The 27,506-nt window shown below is 40.9% G+C and overlaps 1 protein-coding gene and 1 long non-coding RNA gene across 10 annotated transcripts in view; one reads left to right on the top strand and one right to left on the bottom strand.

Annotated features, from left to right (window-relative positions):
• Positions 1-27,506, top strand: part of PTPRA (protein tyrosine phosphatase receptor type A) — a 158,604-nt gene that overhangs the window by 83,980 nt on the left and 47,118 nt on the right. For 5 of the 9 annotated variants that reach the window (XM_085002696.1, XM_085002701.1, XM_085002699.1 and 2 more), the window contains 2 exon segments: positions 12,016-12,094; positions 12,617-12,946. In XM_085002696.1, coding sequence (XP_084858822.1) covers positions 12,016-12,094; positions 12,617-12,946 — 409 coding nt within the window. 9 annotated transcript variants of the gene reach the window in all.
• Positions 1-27,506, bottom strand: part of LOC146395233 (uncharacterized) — a 301,554-nt gene that overhangs the window by 258,333 nt on the left and 15,715 nt on the right. The window lies entirely within an intron of this gene.

The following is a 27,506-nucleotide window of genomic DNA, read 5'->3' as shown; positions in this document are numbered from 1 at the left end:
ATTTATTGGGCTGCTCTTACGGCATATGGAGTTCCCAGGCTAGGGGTCTAATCGGAGCTGTAGCCACCTGCCTACGCCAGAGCCACAGCAACGCGAGATCTGAGCTGCGTCTGAAACCTACACCGCAGCTCACGGCAACGTCGGATCATTAACCCACTGAGCAAGGGCAGGGACCGAACCCACAACCTCATGGTTCCTAGTCGGATTCGTTAACCACTGTGCCACGACGGGAACTCCTTGTTTTGCTTTTAAACCTGCACCCTTGACATACGGAAGTTCCCAGGCTAGCTACAGCTGCCAGTCTACAGCCATAGCAACACAGGATCCTGGCCTCATCTGTGACCCACACCACAGCTCACGGCAGTGCTGGATCCTTAACCCACTGAGCGAGGCCAGGGATTGAACCTCCATCCTCATGGATTCTAGTTGGGTTTGTTACCACTGAGCCATGACGGGAACTCCCCCTCCCTGCCTGCTAAACCACCTTTCTAGAGATCTCATAATAGACTTTAGCTTTTATCTCCTTGGCCAGAATTTAGTCACCTAGCTGAGGAATGGGTGTGTACTCTCCTTAGTACTAGTAACCAGTTTTCTTCTTCTCCCTGCTATTAGGTGAGAATGGCTTACCTACCAGGACCTTGGGGTCCATTGATGGGGGAGTGTTTGTCTGGACAAGGAGTGTTTTTTTTTGGCCAGAAGGCAAAAAAATCTTTCTCTGATAGATACTCAGTATTCGTGTGGTGGTTCCTTCATCTTGAGTGCTGGATGGATGACAGGAACTCCGCTGAATTTTTGAATTTTAAGAACATTTAGAAAATGTCCTTAGACATTAAACTATCAGGAAAAAAACAGCTGTGATTTTTCAGAATTTTCTTTGCTGTTGTCCCAAGACTTTTTTTTTTTTTTAACTATTTTTCTTTTTCTTTTTATTTATTTTATTTATTTATTTATTTACTTTTTTGTCTTTCTGCTATTTCTTTGGGCTGCTCCCGAGGCATATGGAGGTTCCCAGGCTAGTGGTCGAATCAAATCTGTAGCCACCGGCCTACGCCAGGGCCACAGCAACGCGAGATCCGAGCCACGTCTGCGACCTACACCACAGCTCACGGCAACGCCAGATCATTAACCCACTGAGGAAGGGCAGGGACCGAACCCGCAACCTCATGGTTCCTAGTCGGATTCGTTAACCACTGCGCCACGATGGGAACTCCCTGTCCCAAGACTTTTAAGAATTGCCAGTGGTGTTTTGGTTTTTCTCGGTTATTTGAATGTTAAACTTTCCTGATTTATCTCCCTAATGTCTGTGCAATGGAAACGGTTTTTTTTCTTTTTTTTTTTTCTTTTTTTTTCTTTTTTTTAGTAAGAAATGTTTTTGTGGGGTTCCGTTGTGTCTCAGTGGAAAATCTGACTATCATCCATGATGACACAGGTTCAATCCCTGGCTTCGCTCGGCCGGTTAGGAATCCGGCATTGCTGTGAGCTGTGATGTAGGTTGCAGACTCAGCTTGGATCTGGCCTTGCTGTGGCTATGGTGTAGGCTAGTGGCTACAGCTCCAATTGGACCCCTAGCCTGGGAACCTCTATATGCTGCCGGTGTGGCCCTAAAAAAAGAAAAGAAAAAGTTTTTGTAGTGATAAAAGAAGTGAATATTAGCCATTTGTCTGATGTGTGATAGGGTAGGAGAAAGGATGTAATGCGTGTGCCATTGTGTTTAATAAATTAGGGAACTCCCCCATCCTTCATGACTCATCTGAAGCCTCCCTGCTCATTTATTCTATACTCACATAACCAAAGCTTTTGATTCACATGTGTTTTTGGAAAATTGAAAAATGTATAAACGAGTTTCTTCCATTATTTGATTTTCCTGGAATATATCTGTATTTTCTTAGGCCACTGTTGCCCAGTCAAAAATAATGTGTAAGATAGGGGAGGAAATTATGTGTAGTTAACTCCTACCTAGCAAAAGCAATCAGAAAGACTGGTTAAAATAATTGTGGTATATCCGTAAGACAAAACACTCTGCAGCTACTGAAAAGAAAGGTAGCTAGAAACTGTTGGTGTGGAAGATGTCCAGGATTTATAATTTAAGTAAAAATGCAAGCTATGGACAGTATGTGTACTCTCCTGTTTATCTGAAAAAATATTTATTTATTATATGTAGGTATATGCTTGAGTAGTATAAGAAATAGCTAAAGAATATGGAAGAAATTATTTAGTGATCACTTTTGGGAAATGGGACTGGCAGGAGGTGAATGAGACTTAGGCTCTTCTTTGTATCCGTCTCTTCTGTTTGTATGTCTTATAATGATCATTCTGTATTTATATATTTTAATAGTTTATAATTTCAGTGGAGGGGAGGAAGATCAGTGTCTTCCCTATATAAAAAAGTAGTCTTTTAATAATATTAAAAGATTACATTCAACTAGAAGATAGTCTGAGGATCTAATTTAAAGATGTTATTGGCAGTTCATAATACTATGTTGTATAATTGAAATTTGCTAAGAAAATAGAACTTAAATTTTCTCTCCCCCACCCCCTTAAAAAAATGACAGGTGAGGTAATGAATATATTAATTAACTAGAAGGGGGACATTTTTACAGTGTGTTTGTCTGTGTGTATGTATAAAATCACCACAATGTACACTTTAAATATCTTTTTTTTTTTTCTTTTCTTTTCTTTTTTGCTCTTTAGGGCTGCACCTGCAACATATGGAAGTTCCCAGCCTTGGGATCAAATAGGAGCTGCAGCTACTGGCCCATGCCACAGCCACAGCAACGCCAGATCCGAGCCAAGTCTGCAACCTACATCACAGCTCACAGCAACACCAGATCCCTGACACACTGAGTGAGGCTAGAGATCGAACCGGCATCCTCATTAGTATTCTGATTCATTTCTGCTGTGCTATAATGAGAACTCCCTAAATATAACTTTATATGTCAGTTTTTCTTTAGTGAAGATGAAATTAAAAAAAAAAAAGAAAAAAGAAAAGATTTCAGGAGTTCCCGTATGGCACACTGGAATCGGTTGTGTCTCCGGAGTGCTAGAGCACAGGTTTGATCCCTGGCCTGGCACAGTGGGTTAAGGATTTGGCGTTGCCACAGCTGCTGTGATGTAGGTTGCAACTGTGGCTTGAATCGGATCACTGGCCTGGAACTCCATATGCTGTGGGGTAGCCAAAAAAGAAAAAAAGGAAAAGAATAGAAAAAAGATTCATAATATAAATTTATAATATAAAACAACCAGGAACAAATGAATAGCACAGGAAAATAAAGGAACACTCTGAACATAAAAACTTGAATAAACAGAGAAAATACCGTGTCCAGGATTATAAAAATACCAATTCTCCCTGAACTGATTTTTAAAAAATCAATGTACTTTTATTATTTATTTATTTATTTATTTTTGTCTTTTTGCCATTTCTTGGGCTGCTCCTGCGGCACATGGAGGTTCCCAGGCTAGGGGTCCAATCGGAGCTATAGCCGCCAGCCTACGCCACAGCCACAACAACTCGGGATCCAAGCCGCATCTGCAACCCACACCACAGCTCACGGCAACGCCAGATCCCCAACCCACTGAGCAAGGCCAGGGATCAAACCCGCAACCTCATGGTTCCTAGCCAGATTTGTTAACCACTGAACCACGACGGGAACTCCTACTTTTATTTTTTTTAAAGGTTTATTGAAGTATAGTTGATTTACTTGGTTGCTGAACTCATTTTTTTTTTTCTTTAGGACCACAACTGTGGCATATGGAAGTTCCCAGGCTAGAGGTCCAATCAGAGCTTCAGTTGCCGACCTAAGCAACAGCAACAGCCATGCCAGATTCAAGCCACATCTGCAGTATAATGCAGCTTTCATTCGGCATTGCTGGATCATTAACCCATTGAGCAAGGCCAGTATTGAACCCACATACTAATTGGGTTCTTAACCCACTGAGGCGCAATGGAAACTCCTGAACTTTTTGGGGTTTTTTTTGTTGTTGTTGTTTTTCTTTAATCAGCCTTTTATTCTTTTATTTAAAAATTTTTTTTCCCTCCTTACAGCCACAGCTGCAGCATACGAAAATTCCGCGGGCCAGGGATCAAACCTGCACCACAGTTGTGATCTGCACCACAGTTAGGCAATGCTGGATCCTTAACCTGCTGTGCCACACAGGAACTTCCTATCAGCCTTTTATTCTAGAGAAAAGCTGAGAAAATTTTATATCTACCAGATAGATTGTACAACATCTGTAACATTTTACTGTTTTATCTATTTATCCATCTCCTCTATTCATCCATCAGTTCATATCATTTTCAGTGTATTGCAAAGTAAATTGCATAGATCAGTGTACTTCTTCCCAAATACTCAAGCATACGTATCATTTACAATATGTGTTTATGGGTGGAATCTTTTATAGAGATAAAATTTATGTACAGTGAAGTGCACAAATCTTAAGATATCATTCAGTGAGTTCTGAAAAACACATACACCCATGCAACCGGCTCTATCAAGATACTGAATATTACTGTTTTCCAGGAACTCTCATGTTCCTTTCCAATAAATCCTCCATCTTTTTCCAGTCAACCATTCTTCTGATTTTTCCACCATAGGTTAGTTTTGCTTTTTCTAGAGCTTCATCTACATAAAGTCACATGTTTTATATTCTTTTTTAAAAATTATTTTATTTTATTTTATTTTATTTTATTTTATTTTATTTGGTCTTTTTAAGGCTGCACCCGCAGCATATGGAGGTTCCCAGGCTAGGGGTCTAATTGGAGCTGCAGCCACTGGCCTACACCACAGCCACAGCAAGGCCAGATCCAAGCTTCGTCTGCGACCTACACCACAGCTCACGGCAACGCTGGATCCTTAACCCACTGAGCGAGGCCAGGGATGAAACCTGCAATTTCATGGTTCCTAGTTGGATTTATTAACCACTGCGCCACGACAGGAACTCCAACATGTTTTATATTCTTGTGTAAGGCTTTTTTCACTCAGCATGATGTTTTTAAGATTCATCCAGGAGTTCCTGTTGTGGCTCAGTGGGATAAGAATCTGACTAGTATCCATGAGAATGCGGGTTTGATCCCTGGCCTCGATCAGTGGGTTAAGTAAGAATCTGGTGTTGCTGCAAGCTGCAGCATAGGTTGCTCAGATCCCATGTTGCTGTGGCTGTGGTACAGGCTGGCAGCTGCAGCTCCGATTCGACCACTAGCCTGGGAACGTCCATATGCCACAGGTGTGGCCTTAATTAGAAAAAAAGAGGATTTCCCATCGTGGCTCAGTGGTAAAAAGCCAACTAGTAACCATGAGGATGTGGATTCGATCCCTGGCCTTGCTTAGTGGTTTAAGAATCCTGTGTTGCTGTGGCTGTGGTGTAGGTCGCAGATGTGGCTCCGATTCCACCCCTGGCCTGGGAACTTCCACATGCTGCAGGTGCAGCCCGAAAAAAAAAAAAAGATTCGTCCATTTTTTTGGTGTGTATCAGTATTTTTTTCCTTTTTGTTCCTGAGCAGTATTCTATTGTGAGAAAGAAACCACTCTCTGTTATTGATATATTCTCTTATTGATGGTTCCTTGGGTTATTTTCAGCTATTTGTTAGGAACATTCTTGTACTAGTCTTTTTCTGGACATATGTTCTTATTTCTCTTGCATAAATATATAGAAATGGAATTACTGGGTCATAAAGTTAGGTGTCTTTTTATAAAAGAAGTTGTCAGACAAACTAATTTTAAAAATAGAAGTATCACGAGTAGCTCATCCTAAAAATCATTCTGCTATTAGAATTTGTGCACAGGATTTCTGGCATCGTGCAGAGTACAGCTGACAGGGACTGGTTTCCTCCTGACGATCGATAGTGCCTATTTCTCTCAAACTATTTAACTGTTCGTCTGTGTCAGGACAATGCCTTTGTTGTAGAGTCAGCTTTTAAAGCCCTCAATTCAGAGAGGTATGGGGAAGAGATGAATTTAGGAGAGTATGGGATGTCAGTAAATCAGATGTGACAGAGAAGTTGAAGAATTTAACAACAAAGAGGGAGTGTGTGAGTGAGATAAACAGACAGACAGACAGACACACACACACACAGGTGGGGGGGAGGGAAAGAGAAAGGAGAATGGGCTAAGGAGAAAGAAATACCAATGGGCTTTTCCTCTTGTGATTTTTTTTTTTTCCCTTTCCTCCTTTTTTCACCCCTTTTCCTTTTTTATGATTGCACCTATGGCATATGGAAGCTCCCGGGCTACGGGTTGGATCTGAGCTGCAGTGACTGGCCTAAGCCACAGCCACGGCAATGTGGGATCCAAGCCACATCTGCAGCCTACACCGCAGGTTGCAGCAGTGCTGGATCCTTAACCCACTGAGCAAGGCCAGGGATTGAACCCATATCCTCATGGAGACTCTTGTCAGGTTCTTAACCTGCCACAAAGGGAACTCCTCCTCTCCTGACTTTTAATTGAGCTTTTGCAAAAGTTATTTTTTAATCTAAGGTTTTTTTGTTTTGTTTTGTTTTGTCTTTTTAGGGCCGCCCCGAGGCATATGGACATTCCCAGGCTAGGGGTTGGAATCGGAGCTGCGGCTACCAGCTACACCACAGCCACAGCAACGCCAGATCAAGCTGCGTCTGTGCCCTACACCACAGCTCATGGCAATGCTGGATCCTTAACCCACTGAGTGAGGCCAAGGATGGATACTAGTCAGATTTGTTTCTGCTGAGCCATGATGGGAACTCCTCAAAAGTTTTTTTTAAGATGGTTCAGAAGTTTTAAATGTCCTGTGTGCTGAATTAAATGATCTCCAAAGAGCTTTCTCATTCTGTTTAACAGCTGCATAGTATTCCATTTTATGAATATGCCATAATTTATTTAATTGTGCCCTCTTCTCCCATTGATAAATATTTAGATTATTTTTGGTCTTTTTCTATTGCAAACTATGCCGCATTGAGTAACCTATACATAGGTCACTTTAAAAGTATGGGATAGAAGTTCCCTGGTGGCCTGATGGTTAAGGATTCGGCATTGTCACTTCTGGGCTCAGTCCCTGGCCCAGGAACTCCCACATGCCATGGGCACAGCAAAGAAAAAAAAAGAAAAATTATAGTGTATATGTAAAGTTTACAAGTTGAAATGTGTCAAAGGTTTATGCTTATGTAATTCTGGGATTTACAGATCATATGAGAGTATTTGTTTACACAAACCTTTGCCAACAAAATGTTGTTAAAAGGTTTTTATATTTGCCTGATAGGTGAAAAATGATATTGCAATATAGGTTAATTTGGCTTTCTTTGAACATGAATGAGATTGGTTTTCTGTGAATTGTCTTTTTCATCTCTTGCCATTTCTTAATCTGTAGGAGTCCTTTAAATATCAGGGAAATCAGACCTTTGTAAATGAGTTGGAAATATTTTTTAAAGAGCATATTCATTACAAATATGGAGATAGTTGTTTTGGTGGAATGGTGGAAAAAGAAGCCAGGTTGCCATGGAGACAACTCTTTCTAGAAATTTGGCTGCGAGGTGGAATTGAGAGAATGCTAACTAGAAAAGTGATGTGGATTAAAAGGAATTCTTTTGGAATTCTTGTTGTGGCTCAGTGGTTAACGAATCCGACTAAGAACCATGAGGTTGTGGGTTTGATCCCTGGCCTTGCTCAGTGGGTTAAGGATCTGGCGTTGCTGTGAGCTGTGGTGTAGGTCGAAGACACGTCTGAGATCCCACGTTGCTGTGGCTGTGGTGTAGGCCGGTGGCTGCAGCTCCAATTAGACCCCTAGCCTGGGAACCTCCATATGCCGCGGGAGCAGCCCAAGAAATGGCAAAAAGACAAAAAATAAATAAAAGGAGTTCTTTTCTTTGAGATGTTCTTAATCATGTTTAAATGCTTTATTAAAGCTAAGAGATCGTGGTAGAGGATCTACAGGACAAGATTCCTAAGGGACTCAGATTTTTGGGAGGTATTGCAGAGAGGAGGAGGTTTGTTAAGTAAGGTGACTGGGAGTTAAGGGTATCCTAGTCCAGTGGCTTCTGTTTTCTCTGAGACAAGGCCAGCAGCCAAGGATGTGAAAAAGAGATGGTTGGAGAGGAGAGGAGGTTCTTAGAAACCACTGCTGTGGGGAATTGGAAAGAGAGTTGAGGGAAATACAGAAGGATCCCAGAAAGTGTTCAGAGTTCCATTGAGGCAAAAATAGTGGTATCAACCTTATGGATTGTTTGATTGTCTTAAGGAGCATTTGACAGTCTAAATGTAGGGCTGACAGTTGGCTTAGTTCGTGATTGGGGGTTATTTTCCCCATGTAGGTGCACTAGAAGAGCAATGTAGCAAAAGAATTTAGGATATTCGCAAGGGAATAGTTGAACTGACACCAGGTTTTCTTGGTTGAGAAGGAAATGAAGACTAAACAGAGATATTGGAAAGAAAACTAGAAGTTCAAGGGACCGAAAGTCTGGGTGAGGTCGGAGAACAGGTATAGCAGATTTTTGGAGTTCCCGATGTGGCACAGTGAGTTACGAATCCGACTTACAAAATGGCTCTGGTCATGTGAAGGCGAGTTTAATACCTGGCCTGGTACAGTGGGTTAAAAGGATCTTGCATTGCCACAGCTGCTATGTAGGTCACAGCTATGGGTCAGATTCAATCCCTGGCCCAGGAACTTCCATATGCTCTGGGTGTGGTCATAAAATTTACCAAAAAAAAAGACTGCATTTTCAGAGCAGTTTTATATTCACAACAAAATTGATCAGAAAGTATAAAAGTTTCCAAATACTCCTGCTTGCTCTCTCTTTCTCTCTCTCTCTCTCTCACACACACACACACACACACATACAAAACCTCTCCTACTGTTGACATCCTGCTCCACAGTGGTACATTTATTACAAATCAGTGAACCTGCATTGATAGTATTATCACTCAAAGTCCATAGTTTACATTAGGGTTCACTTCTGGCGGTATACATTCTGTGGGTTTGGTCAAATGTATAATAACATGTATCTACCATTTTATTACCGAGTTGATGGTTTTCCTGAGTTTTAAGAGTTCTTTATTTTGGGAGTTCCCATTGTGGCTCACAGTAGTGAACCCAACTAGTATCCATGAGGACGCAGGGTCAATCCCTGGCCTCACTCTGGGTTAAGGATCCAGCCATGCCATGAGCTGCAGTGTAGGTCGCAGATGAGTCTCAGATCCCACAATGCTATGGCTGTGGTGTAGGCCAGCACCTGGAGCTCTGATTCGACCCCTAGCCTGGGAACTTCCACATGCCACAGTCTGGCGGTAAAAAGGGGGGAAAAATTAGTTCTTTATTTTGTTTTCATCTTATTTGATTTTTGCCCACACCCATGGCATGTTGAAGTTCCCAGGCCAGGGATTGAACCTGTAACCGCTGCCCAAGCTGCCGTAAGTGACAACACCAGATTCTTAACCTGCTGCACCACAAGGGAGTTTCCAAGAGTTCATTATTTTGGATAGCAGTTCTTTAGCTGTTGTCTTTTGCCAATATTTTCTCATAGTCTGTGGCTTTCTTCTTGTGTTGTTCTCTTGACATTGTCTTCTGCAGAGCAGTTTTGGGTTTTTTGTTCGTTTATTTGGTTGGTTGTGCCCATGGCATGCTGAAGTTCCAGCCCAGGAATCGAAACCATGCCACAGCAGGGACTGAAGCCCCTGCAGTGACAACGCCATATACTTAACCCACTGCATCACCAGGAAACTCTGAACAATTTTTAGTTTTAATCAAGTGCAGCTTATTATTTTTTTATGGTTCTGCCTTTGGTATTATATCTAAAAAGTCATTGCCATACCCAAGGTCATCTAGGTTTTCTCCTGTGTTATCTTCAGGAAGTCTTTTGCATTTACATTGAGGTCTGTGTTCATTTTGAGTTAATTTTTGTGGAGAACATAAGGTCTGCATTTAGATTTTTGGGGTGGGGTGGGGTATGTGTGTGCCAAGTTACTGCAGTACCATGTGTTGAAAAGACTATCTTTGCTCCTTTGTCAAAGATCAGTTGACTGTTTATGTAGGTCTATATCTGGATTCTCTCTCCTGTACCATTGATCTGTTTATTTATTCTTTCTGTCTTGATCACTGTTGCTTTTTTATATTACTGTTTGCTTTTATAGTAATCTTCTGACTTTGCTCCTTCAGTATTGAATTGGCTATTCTCAGTCTTTTGCATCTCCGTATAAACTTTAGAACCAGTTTGTTGATATCCACAAAACAGCTTTGTGGGATTTTGATTGAGATTGCATTGAATCTGTAAACCAAGTTGGGAAGAACTGACATCTTGACAATATTGAGTCTTCCTATCCATGAACATTGTTTATGATATTTTGCAGCTTTTTTTCCTATTGTCAGAGGTACATTTTTACTTTTGTGATTTATTGTTTTGTGGTTTCTTACATGATGTTTAGAAAGTCCTTCCTCATCCTAAGCTCTCATATTCATTTATTCCTTTTAAAAATGTGTTTCTAAACATTTAATTTTTCAACCCATCTGGATTTTATTTTGGAATATGGAATGAGGTAATGGTCTAACCCCCTGCCCCCAAATACATAGCTTTGTTTTTGCTTTCATTTTTTTACAGCTGCACCTGTGGCATGTGGAAGTTCCCAGGCTGGTGATTGAACCCACACCTCTGTAGGGACCCAAGCCACTGCAGTTAGATTATTTTTTGGGGGGATGTCTTTTTTTGTTTTTTCTAGGGCTGCACCCACAGCATATGGAGGTTCCCAGGCTAGGGGTCTAATTAGAGCTGTAGCCCCTGGCCTAAGCCAGAGCCACAGCAATGCCAGATCCGAGCCACGTCTGTGATCTACACCGCAGCTCACGGCAACACCGGATCCTTAACCCACTGAATGAGGCCAGGGATCTAACCTGAAACCTCATGATTCCTAGTCAGATTTGTTAACCACTGAGCCACGACAGGAACTCCTGCAGTTAGATTCTTAACCCAGTGCACCATGGCAGGAACTCCCAAATATACAGTTAATTTTTCTCCAAAATAGTAGTTCCCTTGCGGCTCAGCACGTTAAGGATCTGGCGTTGTCACTGCTGTGGTGTGGATTCAATCTCTGGCTGGGAAACTTTCATGTGCCTCAAGTGAGGCCCAAAAAAATTTTTTTTAAATCAGACAAATATACATACGTAATAATCAGCCTTTCAGTCTGTTTTCTAACCCTTACAGAGGGGATTGTATGGTTTCCCAATTTCATGTTATGGTCAAGTGGGGAACTGGTCAAATCTTATGTGAGTGTACCTTGGCAAGGCCGCTCATTCCCTGCTAGGCCTAGTTGCTGGTACCAGAGGCAAACTCTGTGTATAAACCACTTGCATCTCTCTACCCTCCCTCAAATTGTCCTGTGCCCCTTGGAGAGGCGTGCCCCTTAGAAAACCATTAGCATATTGAATTATCTCTAGGCTGTGAGTCTTACGAAGATGGGACCTCTGAGAGTATTGCTCCCTAATTGTTTGCCTAGTACCTAGCTTAGTATAGGACATAGGCATCTGAAAGGAGGAATGAGCCACTATTACCATTGAGAATGTGCCACAGCCATGTTACGTGGTTTGAAGTAAAAATAAAGGTTGAGAACAGCTGCATAATGTCTGCCTTGGAGGGCAGTACATTCATGCAGTCAACCTACCTTCTCCATACCTCTTATTCTGAAGACACGAAAGCTACACATAGCATTTGCCTGGGGAGTTTTTAAAGGAATTACCATCTAGCTCTCACCCCCAGAGATGCAGTCTGGCACAGGGATTTTTTTTTTTTAATTGTTTGTGTGATTCTAAAGTGTAGCCAAGGTTGAGAATCACTTGAAAAAGTGTTCTTACTAAAGGTTCTTATTAAGTATTATAGTTATATAAAGATTCAGTTAAGTAGTTGGATTCTTGGGGAATTGTGCTTATCAGATTCCCAGAAGATCATTGGTCCTATTTGTACACTTTAGTTGCTAGGAAAGTTTTGCCCAAAACACTCCTTGGGTGAATAGTTTGGACATAATCACAGTTTTATGGGATCTTACCTAACATGGCTCTCTAATTTTTCAGGTCAGCATGGATTCCTGGTTCCTTCTTGTTCTGCTGGGCAGTGGTCTGATACATGCTGGTGCCAGCAACACTACCACAGGTAAATTGCTATTTGATGAGACTGGTATTTGGAACAGAATTTTGGTTTTACATTTAATGCCTACATTTGAGGCTTTGATGATACTAAAGAAAGGAAAAGTATATTAAGGTTTTACTTAAAAGTGATGGTAAAATAAGTGTCTTTAGAAGTTTCTGGGTGGTATTGTATGCCTAGCATTGTTCTTTATACTACATACTACTTTAAATGAAGAGATTGTGTGTTTATTCCTGAAATGTTAAAAAGGGGGGGGGGAGTTACTATTTAAGATTCCTATATATTGATTCTGAGGAACTAAGAATCCAGTTTCTCCTTATATTAGATGGTAGCGCTTTGGAAGTGGAAGGAAGGATCCATCATTAAATAAAAGAGAGAGTGCGTTTGTATCTATCTGATCTTTGGTTCTAAGTATTTGAGAGTGTAGTAAGGGCTTTCGGCTTTGTGCTTTATAACTTTTGAGCTATCAAATTCTTTGTGTAATATTTTTTCTCCCTGTCTCTCTTTTTTTTTCCTTTCGGTTTACAGTTTCACCTTCAGTAGGCGTTACAAGATCTATTAAAGCAACTACAGCAGAATCATTTAAAGAAGAGACCAAAACTTCAAATCCTACTTCTTCAGTAACTTCTCCTTCCTTGGCACCAACATTCAGCCCAAATCTAACTCTGGGACCCACCTATGTAACAACCACTGTCAATTCTTCAGACTCTGACAATGGGACCACAAGAACAGTGAGCACCAATTCTGTAGTCACTACAGTTTCACCAAATGGAACATGGCATGTAGATACCAGAACAGAACCTTGGGAGGGGAATGCCAGCACTGCAGCAACCACTCCGGAAACTTTTCCTCCTTCAGGTACTAGAGATGGTTTCAATTTTTTTTTTCTTTTCTTTTTTTGGGCCATACCTGTGGAATATGGAAGTTCCCAGACTAAGGGTCAAATTGGAGCTACAGCTGTCAGCCCGTGCCACAGCCATAGCAACTCGAGATCTGAGCCGCGTCTACGACCTACACCACAGCTCATGGCAATGTCGGATCCCCGACTCACCATGAGGCCCGGGATCGAACCTGCATCTTCATGGATACTAGTCAGATTTGTTTCCCCTGCACCACAGCAGGAACTCTGGTTTCTGTTTGTTCTTTCCATTGCTCTCTGAGTTTATTCAGCCTTTCATAATTATTATTGTTGTTGTTGTTGTTGTCTTTTTTGGGCCATGCCCACAGGATATGGAAGTTCCCAGGCTAGGGGTTGAATTGGAGCTGTGGGTGGCTCCTGGCCTGCACCACAGCCACAGCAATGCAGGATCTGAGCCACCGTGTCTGCAGCCTACACCACAGCTCACAGCAACAGCAGATCCTTAACCCAGTGAGCAAGGCCAGGGATCGAACCCCCATCCTCATGGATACTAGTTGGGTTCGTTACTACTGAGCCACGACGGGAACTCCCTACCCTTTTATTATTTTTGTTTGTGCTTTTCAGCCATAAAGTATCTTGAAATAAGTAGAATTGTCCAAGCAAAGTAATGAAACCTAGAGACTGGGAATTCTCAGGAGTATCTGGTTAACATAGAGTTAAGAGGCAAGAAGAAAGATTCTGGAGGATATCCTACTTTGTGTGGGAGATGGTTAGACTGGGAAGACTTAGTCGTGTTTAAAGGTAAAAGAGAAGGTTGAAAATACAAGAAGAGAGAAACTAATTGATGATGCAAGGGACTAAAGATGAAAGGATCGTGAAACTGAGTAATACGGTTAATCTTGAAAAGGAGGGGATCCTTGGAGACCGTGGGAAGGAGAATGGGTCTGAGTCCATAGCAGTTAGATAGGAGTGGAAGATCTGTGGCCAGGAGTGGAGTTAGGAAGAAGAGGTCAGGGAAACAGCTATGGTGCCAGCTTGTTCAGGGACAATCCCACTTCTCTCCTTGAGTCAATCACTGGTTGAAGCAGAAGTGTCTTTGAAGACCTGAAGCTGAGACCAGATGGGGTAGGGCAAGTTCTGACCTCTTTGAACCTTAGGGCTCTGGTTTATAAAAGAGGATTGGAGAGTCCCTCAGAGGGCTTCTGTGAGTAGTAGAGGAAATAATTGTTCCTTGGCAGCTGTATAATTGTTATTCCTTTTCTAGCAAAAAATCACTGTTCCCCTTGGTTGGTCTCACCCCTTGGTGTGTATTCTGTCCTAGTTAGATGGTGAGTGCCCCCAGGGTGGGATCACATATGGCTCGTGGGAGGGACATATTTATTGAATTGAATCTCATTTGGTTACTACAGATGACATCTTTTAGCTAGACCTTACAACTCCAACCCTGCACCTGCCAGCTTCAATCCCGTATTTTCACTGTAAAGGTTGTGCAGCATCTGCAGTTAAGATGAGCCATCTGCTGAGCCACACTACTCAAGTTCAAATCTCAGCTGTGCCATATGCTAGTCGTATGACAATAGACAAGTTTATTTAACCTCTATACCTCAGTTTCTTCATATGTATACAAGAATGAATGATGGTGGGTTTTAGTAGATGCTTAATGTAAGACCGTAGAAATTAAATGATTTGCCTTAGGTCTAAATACTGTCAGGTAGAAAGTTAGACCTATTTTTTTTTTCCAATGGCCATGCCACACTGTTGTCAGGGAACCACATTTTCTGTAATCTGCCATAGATCCAAATTAAGCTGTGGCTGAGAAACCCGTAATTATACAGTTAACACATTTCATGTCTCAGAAGAGACAGACTACATTTCACTGGTGATTTTTATTCAAGATCAGTAAAAGGAAAACTTCATGGTTTATCAGGATGTTATAGTCTTAAACCCCACACTCCTCATTGACACCATTTTATCCTTCCATGATTGTTACATCATAACTTTTGATAAAAATCAGTATTTGGGAGTTCCCATTGTGGCTCAGCAGTAACAAACCTGACTAGTATCCATTAGGACAATACTGAATCCTTAACCACAAGGCCACCAGGAAACTCTTAAATGGGTCTTTTTCATTCATGATGTTAAGAGAGGACCTTTAGAGCTTTGGTCCTTCAGTCTAAGAAATTTCCTTGTACTTCTTCAAAATTTTTCTTCCCTCTTTCATTTTCTCTGTCCTCCTAAAATTCTTATTATTTAGATATTGGACGTATCCTGAATTAATTCTTTAATCTTCTTAATTTTTTTTTCCTATTGACTTTTGCTTTGAATATGTTTTTCTCTTTTTTTAAAGTACATGTACATATATATAAATACACATTTTTCTTCCATTTATAACACAGGTAAAAATATACCATGTATATTTCTACACATTATTTTTTCAATTAGCCTATCATACCTTTCTATGTTAAAGAGCTGCCTCATTTTGTGGCTTTATTTACTCTGATGTATTTATCCAGTTTCCTCTATTAGCCTAGTTAAGGTTATTATTAGAGTACTCTTTTTTTTTTTTTTTTTTTTTTTTGCTTTGCGCTCTACAGCATATGAACTTCAAGGACCAGGGATCAGATCTGAGCTGCAGGTGCAACCTGTGCCACAGCTGCAGCAATGCTGGATCCTTTAACCCATTGTGCCAGGCCAGGTGTAGAACCTGCATCCTGGCGCTATAGAGGTGCCGTGCCACCTGTTGTGCCTCAGTGGGAACTCCAGAGTACTCTTTTAAACAATGCTGTTTGTCTATTCAAGCATTTATGAGAATATAGGTAGTGTTCCTGCCCCCCCCACCCAGGTATGTAGCAGCTTCATATGGGATCTCAGTTTGGATACCAGGGATTGAACTGGGCTGCAGCAGTGAAAGCACAGAGTCCTAAACACTAAACCACCAGGGAACTACCCTAGGATAAATTATTTTAAGTGTGCTTTTTTGTTTTTTGGTCTTGTCTTTTTAGCTATTTCTTGGGCCGCTCCCACGGCATATGGAGGTTCCCAGCCTAGGGGTCGAATCGGAGCTGTAGCCACCGGCCTACGCCAGAGCCACGGCAACGAGGGATCCCAGCCGAGTCTGCAACTTACACCATAGCTCACGGCAACGCCGGATCCTTAACCCACTGAGCGAGGCCAGGGTCAAACCCTATCATGGAAACTAGTCAGGTTTGTTACCCCTGAGCCACAGCAGGAACTCCACATATTGAGTTTTGATATGTATTTAGGCTCCCATATGTATTTGAGTTCTCTTTCTGGGCCGTATTTTCTGTTAATCTTTTTCTCTGTTCATGTACAGAACGCCACTATTTTAATAATCGTGACTTTATAAAATGCTAAAGTGCTTAATATCTGATAAGGTGAGAATCTCTTAATCTTTTTTTTCAGAATTTTGCCAGCAGTTCTTTTTTTTTTTTTTTTTTCTTCTTTTTTCTTATTTTTAGGGCCATACCTGCAGCACATGAAAGTTCCCAGACTAGGGGTGGAATTAGAGCTGCAGCTGCCAGCCTGTGCCATGGCCACAGCAAGACTGGATCCAAGCCACGTCTGCTACCTACACCCCAGTTTGCAGAAATGCCAGATTCTTAACCCGCTATTCCACAATGGGAACTCCCTAGCAATTTTTGATTATTTTTCTTAATGAACGTTAGAATCAGTTTATTGGGAGTTCCCATTTGTGGTGCAGTAGAAACAAATCCAACTGGTATCCATGAGGATGGGGGTTCGATCCCTGGCCTCACTCAGTGGGTTGGGGATCTAGCGTTGCTGTGAGCTGTGGTGTAGGTCACAGAGGTGGCTTGGATCCGGCATTGCTGTGGCTGTGGCTGGCAGCTGTAGCTCCAATTCGGCTCCCAGCCTGGGACTTTCATATGCCAAGTGAAACAAAAAAAAAGAATCAATTTATTGTATGACCGGAGAAAAGTTTTTTTTGATGATTCTAGGTTTAGATTAACAGGATCAGTTGATGTATTTAAGTCTTCTTATCCAAAAATGCTGCATGTTGCATTTGCCAAAGTCTTTTATTTTGTGTTTCTCACCACTTGTGTTGCACATGTTCAGCAATAATTATTTCTAAATATTTCAAAAGTTTTTGTTTTGTTGTTTTTTGGTTTTTATTAGTATAGATAGAATATTATGCCTTCTAACTGGCTGCTGTTGGGGATATGAAACCTATCGATGTTTTTTGTTTGTTTGTTTGTTTTTGTTTTTTTGGTTTTTTTGGTCTTTTTAGGGCCGCACCGGCAGCTTATAGAGTTTCCCGGGCTAGGGCCTATGCCAGGGCCACAGCACCAGCGGATCCAAGCCACATCTGCGACCTACACCACAGCTCATAGCAACGCTGGATCCTTAACCCACTGAGGTCGTGGATCGAACCTTTGTCCTCATGAATGCTAGTCAGATTTGTTTCCTCTGAGCCACGACGGGAACTCCAAAACCTATCGATTTTTTAAAAATTAAGATATAATTGACAATATAACATTGTTTTTAGTTTTAGCTGAACACCATAAGGCCATTGACTTTTTTTTTAAGGTATATTTTTATCCTGATCATTTTAACTAACTTCCTTGGTGTTTGGCATAATTTTCTACAATAATCTTTAAGTCTTCAAATCATTTCATCTGCAAATATCTCTTCCAGATTTTTAGATCTCTTTCCTTCTTCTGTTTAAGTGAATTGGTGAATACCTCTAGAACAAAATTAGGAAACAGTGGTAGAAGTAGACAGCCTTGTTTTGTACCTGACTCTAAGGAGGTTGGTTGCTCTAGGTGGTTTTTTTGTTAAACATAGTACTGACTCAGATTGAGATAAATGTATTTATTATGTTCAGGATTTATTAATTTATTCCTGTTTTAAGGAGCATTTCTGTCAAGAAATGTTAACTTTTTTTTTTTTTTTTTTTTGTCTTTTTGCTATTTCTTTGGGGCCGCTCCCACGGCATTTGGAGGTTCCCAGGCTAGGGGTCCAATCGGAGCTGTAGCCACCAGCCTACACCAGAGCCACAGCAACGTGGGATCCGAGCCGTGTCTGCAACCTACACCACAGCTCACGGCAACGCTGGATCCTTATCCCACTGAGCAAGGCCAGGGATAGAACCCGAAACCTCATGGTTCCTAGTCGGATTCATTGACCACTGTGCCACGACGGGAACTCCAAGAAATGTTAACTTCTGCCTTTTTCTTGTTCAGCACCAGTGAGCAAGATCTGTATGATATTTTTGTCTTCTTTTATCTTATGCTGCAATGAATCTCATACTAATAGATGTCCTAATTTTGAACCCTGCTTACATTCCTGCAAAAACAGCTCCATTTGGTCTTGTATTTTTCTTAAATGAACTGTTGCATTTTGTTTGATATTATTTCAGATTTTCCCACTGATATTTGTAAGTCATTTCAAACTTTTTACGTAACTATGAATATTTCTTATTTTATATATTTAGATCTCTCTTTCCTGTATAGGTTGACTAACTTTCTTTTTTTTATTTTTTTGTCTTTTTGCCTTTTCTAGGGCCGCTCCCACAGCATATGGAGGTTTCCAGGCTAGGGGTCTAATTGGAGCTGTAGCCGCCAGCCTACACCACAGTCACAGCAACTTGGGAGCCGAGCCTCGTCTGTGACCTACACCATAGCTCACGGCAACACCGGATCCTTAACCCATTGAGCAAGGCCAGGGATCAAACCCGGAACCTCACGGTTCCTAGTCAGATTCGTTAACCATCTGAGCCACAGCGGGAAATCCTGACTAACTTTAGATTTATCTATTTCATGGTTTGTTGCTTTTTTCTTCCAAAGAGCTGCTATTGTGTATTTATTAATTCTGTCATTTTTTTAGTTTTTATTTCATTCATTTCTTTTTTTCATATTTTTTCTGAGATTTATTTTGTGCTTTTTCTGTCTTCCTGAATTGAATGTTTCATTTATATTTATTTGGTATAATTTAATGCTATGCTTTTTTTATAAGCACTGCTTTAGCCGTAGCCCATAAGTTTTCCTATAGGTAGTTGTATTAGTTAGGTTGTGGTCTAAGCTGCCCTGACAAAGACACACTAAAATTCATCACTTGTGTTCACCTCCCATTGATTGGAATTCTCGTCACTTGTGTTCACCTCCCATTGATTGGAATTCTTCATATGACTACACGTAGAATCTAACTGGGCAGCTTTATGGTCATCTAAAGAGGGGGCAATGTTCCTACCAAAGGCGAGAAGGGGAAGAGACTGATTGATATTGAGGACAAGTTGATAGATTGTGCCACAAGTGTGATTTGTGATTTTTTTAGATATTTTGTAGTTTGATTTTAGGGCCGCACCTGTGGCATATGGAAGTTCCCGGCTAAGGGGTCAAATTGGAGCTGCAGCTGCTGGCCTACACCACAGCTACAGCAATGCCAGATCCGAGCCTCGTCTTTGACCTGCACCACAGCTCAAGACAAAGCTGGCTCCTTGACTCACTGAGCAAGGCCAGCGATCGAACTTGCATCCTCATGGATACTAGTCGAGTTTGTTTCTGCTGAGCCACAGTGGGAACTCTGTTGCTTGGTTTTGGTTTTAATTTTCAAGTGTTTCCCTACTTTTTAAATTTCTAGTTGTATTGCATTATAATAAAGGAATATTATCTGTACTGTTTCTACTATGAGGAATTTATCAGGGCTTGTGGATATTCCATAAGCCTTAGAAAAGATTTTCTCTATTAGTATATGGAGTTTAGCCTATGCCAATTAGATTTTATTATCTATTATCATTTAGGTCTTTTATATTTCTAACTTTGCCCTGTTGCATTTTAATGGCCCAGAAAGACATAAAGACCACAAGAACCATTGTGTTTGTGTTTCTCTTTGTGTTCTTGTGCTTTTTATGTATATTGATACTGCATTGTTTTTGCACTCAGGGAGAAGGGCAAACCATTGATAAAAGTTTGGTGAGTCTGGGCAATCTTATTTCCCAGAGGTTGGAGGCTGTCTCGTTCTAGCCCCTACATATACAGAGGGAAAGTATCCCTATTCCTAGAGCTTATTTTGTCTTACCTTAGGTTGAATAATAATGTTTTTCTTTAATCTGAGTGAATGTTTCTATTTTTTACTTATTACACAGGTAATTCTGACTCGAAGGACAGAAGAGGTGAGCTATTCACCTTGTGTCTGTTGTCCTTTTTACAGTGTACGATATTTGTGTTTCCTCTGCTCACAGTCTGTAGTAACCTTGTGCATCTCTGGTTGTTATGTGTTTACTTTTCCTTGCATTGTTTCCATATTAACCCCATGGATAGGAGTAACAGAAACAAATATTCATTATATTTTTAAATGTAGATTACAGATTCCAAGAGCTATGATGTATTATAAACAGCTGTGTCTTTATCACAATACCTTGTTAATATTATCCTTTGATGATATTAAGCTATAATTTCCACACCATTGTTAATTTTTTTCCTTTGATTACCTTTAAACACCCTAGCTTTTTGTTGTTTTTTTCCCTCATCTATAAAATGTCAACCTTTTGTCACTTTATATGGGTCTTATGAATTTTCAGCCCTCTGGTATAAAGTCCCTGTGGCTGGAGATGCTGTGTCAGAGGTCTAAGCAGGACTGCTGTACCCCTATTCACTGGAGAAGAGAAATCATGGGTACGCATGTATAGAAATGACACATTTTGCCTATGACCATAGAAAGGCTACCGTTAAAGAGGGTAAAGTAGATTATCCAACAGCCTAAGAAATGGTCATTGCATTTGAGTTTGGAAAATATTAATCTGGGAAGCAGTTTTTTCATGGATTTCCTATTTTATCTATCAGACTTTTTGAGATATTTTCTGATTCCATTATTTAACCATGCACAGTTTCTCCTGCGTAAGTAATGGATTACTTGAAGGCTTATGAAGTCGCATTAAGTAGGGAACATTTGAATCAGAAAAGTAGATACTCTGTACAGCAAAAGTCAAAGTGGTAGCCTTCAAAATTAAACATGAGATCTATGATTCCTCGCTCTGCTTAGCCTTTTCTTACTCTTCAGCCTTTTCCTTGCCCCAGATATTACCCGTTTTACATAGCTGACTAATAGGGATTTGAGTAGTTTCAATATTATGATTAAAAAGAAATAAATTACCTTAATTATCTAGATTCTTACTAATTGAGACATACTAATATAGTAAGTCTTTTTTTTTTTTGTCTTTTTGCTATTTCTTGGGCCACTCCCGCGGCATATGGAGGTTCCCAGGCTAGGGGTTGAATCGGAGCTGTAGCCACCGGCCTATGCCAGAGCCACAGCAACGCGGGATCTGAGCCGTGTCTGCAACCTACACCACAGCTCACAGCAACGCCAGATTGTCAACCCACTGAGCAAGAGCAGGGACCGAACCCGCAACCTCATGGTTCCTAGTCGGATTCGTTAACCACTGCGCCACAAGGGGAACTCCTTTTTTTTTACCTTTTTTTTTTTTTTTTTTTTTTTTTTTTTGGTAAGTCTTTTTAAGTTTAAAAAATAATTTTGATAATTGCTTTTGACCAAACAGGAAAATGAAGAGGCATACATAAAGTCAAGTGCTTTTTGAGAAATGAGGCTATTGTTTTGAAACATTTGCATTATAATGGGTTTGCTAATAATAAGCAAATGGTATTTAGATGATTAAGGGTTAGAAAAAAATTTTTTTTCTTAATTTATTTTGCCTGTGCCTACGGCATGCAGAAGTTCCCGGGCCAGGGGTTGAACTTGTGTCACAGCAGTGACAGTACCAGATCCTTAACCCACTAGGCCATCAGAAAATTAGCCAAGGGTTAGAAATTTTTTTGCATTGGCCTTTTGGATACTTTTGAACAGCAATAGCTGGTGTTTTAATTGACAGAGCATAAAAGAATATAAAGAGAGGAAGAGAGGAGTTCCCTGTGGCACAGTGGGTTAAGGATCTGGTGTCACCACAGCAGCTCAAGTGCTACAGTGGTGCAGGTTCAATCCCTGACCTGAGAACTTACACATGCCATGGGCACGGCCAAAAAAATAAAGGAGAGAGAAGAAAGGAGGCAATCAGCTTTGCTTCTTTTCTTTCAAAGTCGAAGAAACTGATAATTTTCTCATGTGCATTATTTTTTTAATGTCTTCTAAATTATTTCAGTAGAGCTAGGCTTTCCCTAATTTTGAAAAATATAAATAATATAAAATTTATCATTTTTACCACGCAGTTCAGTGGTATTAAGTATATTCACATTGTTGTGCAGTCATCACTACCATCTAATTTATCTATTCTGTGTGTCTCATTTCAGTGAAATTATACAATATTTGTCCGTCTGTAGCCAGCTTTGCTTTTAAAACATTTTCACTGGTGTTAATTTGGATGATTTGTGTAATATATAGTAATGGATTAGATCCAATTCTGGCATTATCTACCAAGTACCTCTTCACCAAGAAGTCTGTGGTCATACGTATATTCTCTGGTCAATATTTAGTCTTCACTAGTTTTATATCTCAGTTTTATTAGTTTTGTTCTATGGGAAATTGACTCTGAGATGGAGACTCCCATGCAGCACCTGTCAGGCAGTGAAGTATTGGATAAAGGGAGGAAATGAGATGCCATGTGGTTGGAGAAAGGCTATCAGCCAGTCCCACAGGAAACTCTGGAGGTAGAATAGGGTGGGAGGGAGGCTCTCCCTGGGTCTGGGTACTCTCTTGGGCTAAGGGCAGTTCCTAGGGAAAGACTTGGCTGAGAGCCATTAGCTGCTGACCCTCCCAGCAGCTGGGTGATGGGTTCTTCAGTCCTGGAGGAGAATCTGTAATAACTGCTATTGTTCTCTTAAAGTTTGAGCAAGACAGCGATGCCTGCTCCCATTCATAGCAATTGTCCCATCTAAGAAAATGCTATTGAATGGTTTTGATATATGCATTAAGGCTGGGGAGTGAATGGCATAGTAGAGTATTTGGAGAGGTAGTATATGCAGTGGTTAAATAACACTTGGGCTTTGGAGCTAGACCACCTGAGTTTGTTGACTCTACCACTTACCAGCAGGGTGGGGTAGGTATTTAATTCCTGTGCCTCCTTTTGCCATTTGCAAGATAGGGTGGAAACAGAATTTCCTTCATAGGGTTGTTGCGAGGAATGGAGTATCATTGAACTAGTGCTTGGCCTAGTGCTTGGTCAGCATATAGCAGTTGTTCAGCAACTCCTACCACCACCATCACTGTTTCCGTTACTGTTAATTAGATGGGAGACTAAGAGGATCAGGAATCTGTCCTTCAATCGGAATTCATGGAAACAAGGGCACTTCTTGGCCTCCCAAGGCAGAGTCACCCTGCAGCTTACTACCATAAAACTACCATAACTCTTTTCTTTATGGCCCGTGATACGGAGAAGTTCCTGGGCCAGGGAGTGAATCTGAGCTGCAGCTTCAACCCAAGCGGCAGCTGTGGCAATGCCAGATCCTTTAACCCACTGCACCAGGCTGGGGATCAAACCCACACCTCCAACCTGCTGCAGTTGGATGCTTAACCTACTGTGCCACAGCAGGATCCCAGTAGTTTTTTAAATTAGGGTATCACATGAAGAACTTATAACTGATATTTCTTAAATAGCAAGAACACAGGATAAGGCTTTTCTAACTATACTTTAAATTATTTTAGATATAATAATTTATGTAACTGAGGTATTTTTAATATCTGGAGTAGTACACTATTAATATTTGTGAAGGAGTCCTTGAATGAAAGAGTTCTAGAATCAGGCAAGATAAACGTTCTGTTACACTGCAGAGGCTCCTTAAAGTTTTTTAGCCTCAGATCAGATCACCTGCTCTCTGGCTTTTTCCTTCAATATTGTGCTAGATTTGGGGTCTAGAATGGGGTTGATGTTCTTGTTAAAGAGATTTTGGGGGATTATCATAGTAAGTGACATTATTACGTCAACTTCGTTTATGATGGCTTTCCCCAAGCACCTTTTTAATCATATATTCATTCAGCACCTGTGAAGTGCTGAGGAATCCAGAAAGGAAGAAAAAAAAAGTTCCCTGTCTCATGGAAGAAACTTGTGAACACCAAGACTCAAAAAGTCCACTCAGCTACCTGCTATTAGATATACCATACAAAGTGCTATGAAGAGAGCTTAAAAGACTCACTATACTGGTGGGGGGGGAGGCATGAAGGTGAGATATTGGCAGTTTAAATTAATATGGTACTTAGGAAAATGATCACTGGATAGGGGTAAAAGCAAGGAGACATGTTTGAGGAGCCATGCATGGTTGATGTGCATGTGTTGGGAAGTGGTGGTGGCCTCCGCAGTGGTGCATTGAGCTCAGGAGTCCCAGTGTCTCCTGGTGATAAGAAAGGGCATGACACAGTCAGATTTTTGTTTTAAAAAGATAACTCCAGAGGTCCTCTGGAAGATGGATGAGCAATAGAAATATAGGGCTCCAAATGGTAATTTTGCCCAAGACAACAGTGATTGGTTTCAGCCCAGAGGTTCGGGCTCTTGAAGCTGTTTTTAGAGCACTTAGTAATTTAAAAGGAAGCACTTAAAACTAATGCCTTTGAGAATTGATAAATACTTCTACCAAAAAGTGTGGCGACAAGAAAAAAAAATGGGCCTTAGAAATTGAGGCTAAAGGAGGATGGCTTTTACTTCACTGATTATTTGACCAAGGTGTGTTTTAAGTCCTTGGGTGTCTCACTTGTCTACACGTGAGCCCTTAGAATAATGTGACCCTTTGTTTTCTTGGAAAGGGAATATAAGCAAATAGATAACTATTGTCCCAGACCACCGTTTTAGTACTTTTAAAATGATGCCCTGTGGTCTGAGTCTAGGAAGTGAATTTTTTTTTGCTTAGAATGGATGGTTGGGGGATGGAGGGTGGGGGTGGGCGTGGCAGGGAATGGACCACTGTTCCTGCCTTGCCTGTATCATGCAAGGCCACCTCTCCAGAGGGCCCAGATCAGGACAAGGCTAAACATGATGACATTATGTGTCTGTCCAGATTGGGAGGAGCCCTAGGAGGGTGACTTGATTCTGAGCCCATCGTCAAGTCTGAGATTTGATACAAGGAGCTGTAAATTCTCTCCTGCTTTCTTAATAGATCTGAGTCTCCTTTGCCCATGTAGCCCTAGGGACATCTTTACTATCTGTATTGTCTTTTTTTTTTAAGTTTTATTGAAGTGTAGTTGATTTACAATATTGTCACAATTTCTGCTGTGCAATAAAATGATACATTCACACGCATCCATTCTTTTTCAGATTCCTTCCCCATATAGATTATCACAGAATATCTGTCTTGTCTTGATGTGAGATCTCAGTTCCCAGTCCAGGGATTAAACTTAGGCCACAGTGGTGAAAGTGCTGAATTCTAACCACTAGTCCACCAGGGAACTCCCTGCGTTGTCTTTAACTATATCAAAAACATGGGTGTAATTCAGATGTCAAGAGGTAAAATCTGACTTTTATGATAGAGGACTGTTCTGGCCTGAAAGCTTTGGAGAGTTAACAAAGCACTGGAAACATTGTAAATTAACTATACTTCAATAAAACTTTAAAAAATGATAAAACAAAGAAGTGTTATTTTTCCAACAAATACACTCTTAGGAAAAAGAGATAATTTTATGGTTACCAGAGGCATGGAGAGGGTAGTGGGTGGGAACATTGGATGAAGGGAGTCAAAGGGTACAGGCTTCTATGGGAGTTCCCATTGTGGCTCAGTATAATGAACCTGACTAGTACTCATGAGGATAGGATTCGATCCCTGGCCCTGATCAGTGGCTTAAGGATCTGGCATTGCCGTGAACTGTGGTGTAGGTTGCAGATGTAGCTCAGGTCTGGCATTGCTGTGGCTGTAGCTGTGGCTGGCACCTGCAGCTCCAATTCGACCCCTAGCCTGGGAACTTCCACATGCCACAGCTGTGGCCCCAGAAAGCAAAAAAAAAAAACAAAAAACCAAAAAAAAAACACACAGTTCCTGTTGGCTCAGTGGAAACAAATATGACTACACTCCATGAGGACACAGGTTTGATCCCTGGCCTCACTCAGTGGGTTAAGGATCCGGTGTTGCTGTGATCTGTGGCGTAGGTCACAGATGCTGCTCGGATCTGGCATTGCTGTGGCTGTGGTGTAGGCCAGTGGCTATAGCTTCTACTGGAAGCTGGGAACCTAGCTTGGGAACCTCCATATGCCACGGATGCAACCCTAAAAAAACAAAAACACAAAAGGTAGACTTCCAGTGTAAGATAAATTAGTATGAGGAATGTAAGGTACAACGTAATAAATATAATTAACTCTGCTGTATGTTAAATATGAAAGTTGTTAATCCTAAGAGGTCATCGCAAGACAAAATTTTTTCTATTTAAATTTTGTATCTGTACGAGATCATGGATGTTCACTAAACTTACTGTGATCATTTCATGATGTAAGTCAGATTTTTATGCTGTACACCTTAAACTTTCTGTTTCTGTGAATTTCATTACTCTTAGTAGCTCATATAATGGAATCATAATGTATTTGTCTTTTTGTGACTGGCTTACTCACTTAGCATGTTGTCTTCACGGTTCATCCATATATGGTAGCATATGTTTCTTCCTTTTTATTTTTTATTTAGTTTATTTATTTATTTATTTTTGTCTTTTTGCCTTTTCTTGATCCGCTCCCGCGGCATGTGGAGGTTCCCAGGCCAGGGGTTCAATCGGAGCTGTAGCTGCCGGCCTATGCCAGGGCCACAGCAACACAGGATCCAAGCTGTGTCTGCAACCTACACCACAGCTCACCGCAACGCCAGATCTTTAACCCACTGAGCAAGGCCAGGGATCGAACCCACAACCTCGTGGTTCCTAGTCGGATTCATTAACCACTGCACCACAATGGGAACTCCTATTTGTAGACTTTTTAATGATGGCCATTCTGACTGTTGTGAGGTTGTACCTCATTGTTAGTTTTGATTTGCATTGCTCTAATAATTAATGATATTGAGCATCTTTTCATGTACCTACAGGCCATCTGTATGTCTTCTTTGGAGAAATGTCTCTTTAGGTCTTCTGCTCCCCCCTCTTTTTTTTTTTGCTTTTTCGGTCCACACCTTTGGCATATGGAACTTCCCAGGCTAGGGGTGGAATCAGAGCTGCAGCTGCTGGCCTATGCCACAGCCACAGCAATGGGGATCTGAGCCACATCTGTAACCTGCACCACAGCTCAAGGCAATGTGGGATCCTTAACCCACTGAATGAGCCCAGGGATTGAACCCATATCCTCATGGGTACTAGTCAGGTTTGTTACCACTGAGCTACAACAGGAACTCTCTTCTCCTTCGATTGGGTTTTTTTGTTGTTGAGTTGTATGAGTTGTTTGTACATTTTTGAGATTAAGCCCTTGTTGGTTGCATTATTTGCAAATATTTTCTCCCATTCTGTAGGCTTTTTGTGTGTGTGTTTTTCTTTTTTTAATGATTTTCTTTGCTGTGCAAAAGCTTGTACGTTTGAGTAGGTCCCATTTGTTTATTTTTGTTTTTATCTCTATTGCCTTGGGAGACTTCCTTCCTTTTTAAGACTAAAAATATTTCATTATATATAGTATACTACATT

This window comes from Sus scrofa, chromosome 17, assembly GCF_054392235.1.
Source record: "Sus scrofa isolate SSC_HxYL_T2T_F1_AM1 chromosome 17, Sscrofa_HxYL_maternal_Yorkshire_Landrace_v2.0, whole genome shotgun sequence".
Taxonomy (NCBI): domain Eukaryota; kingdom Metazoa; phylum Chordata; class Mammalia; order Artiodactyla; family Suidae; genus Sus; species Sus scrofa.
This window is presented reverse-complemented; position numbering and strand designations above follow the sequence as displayed.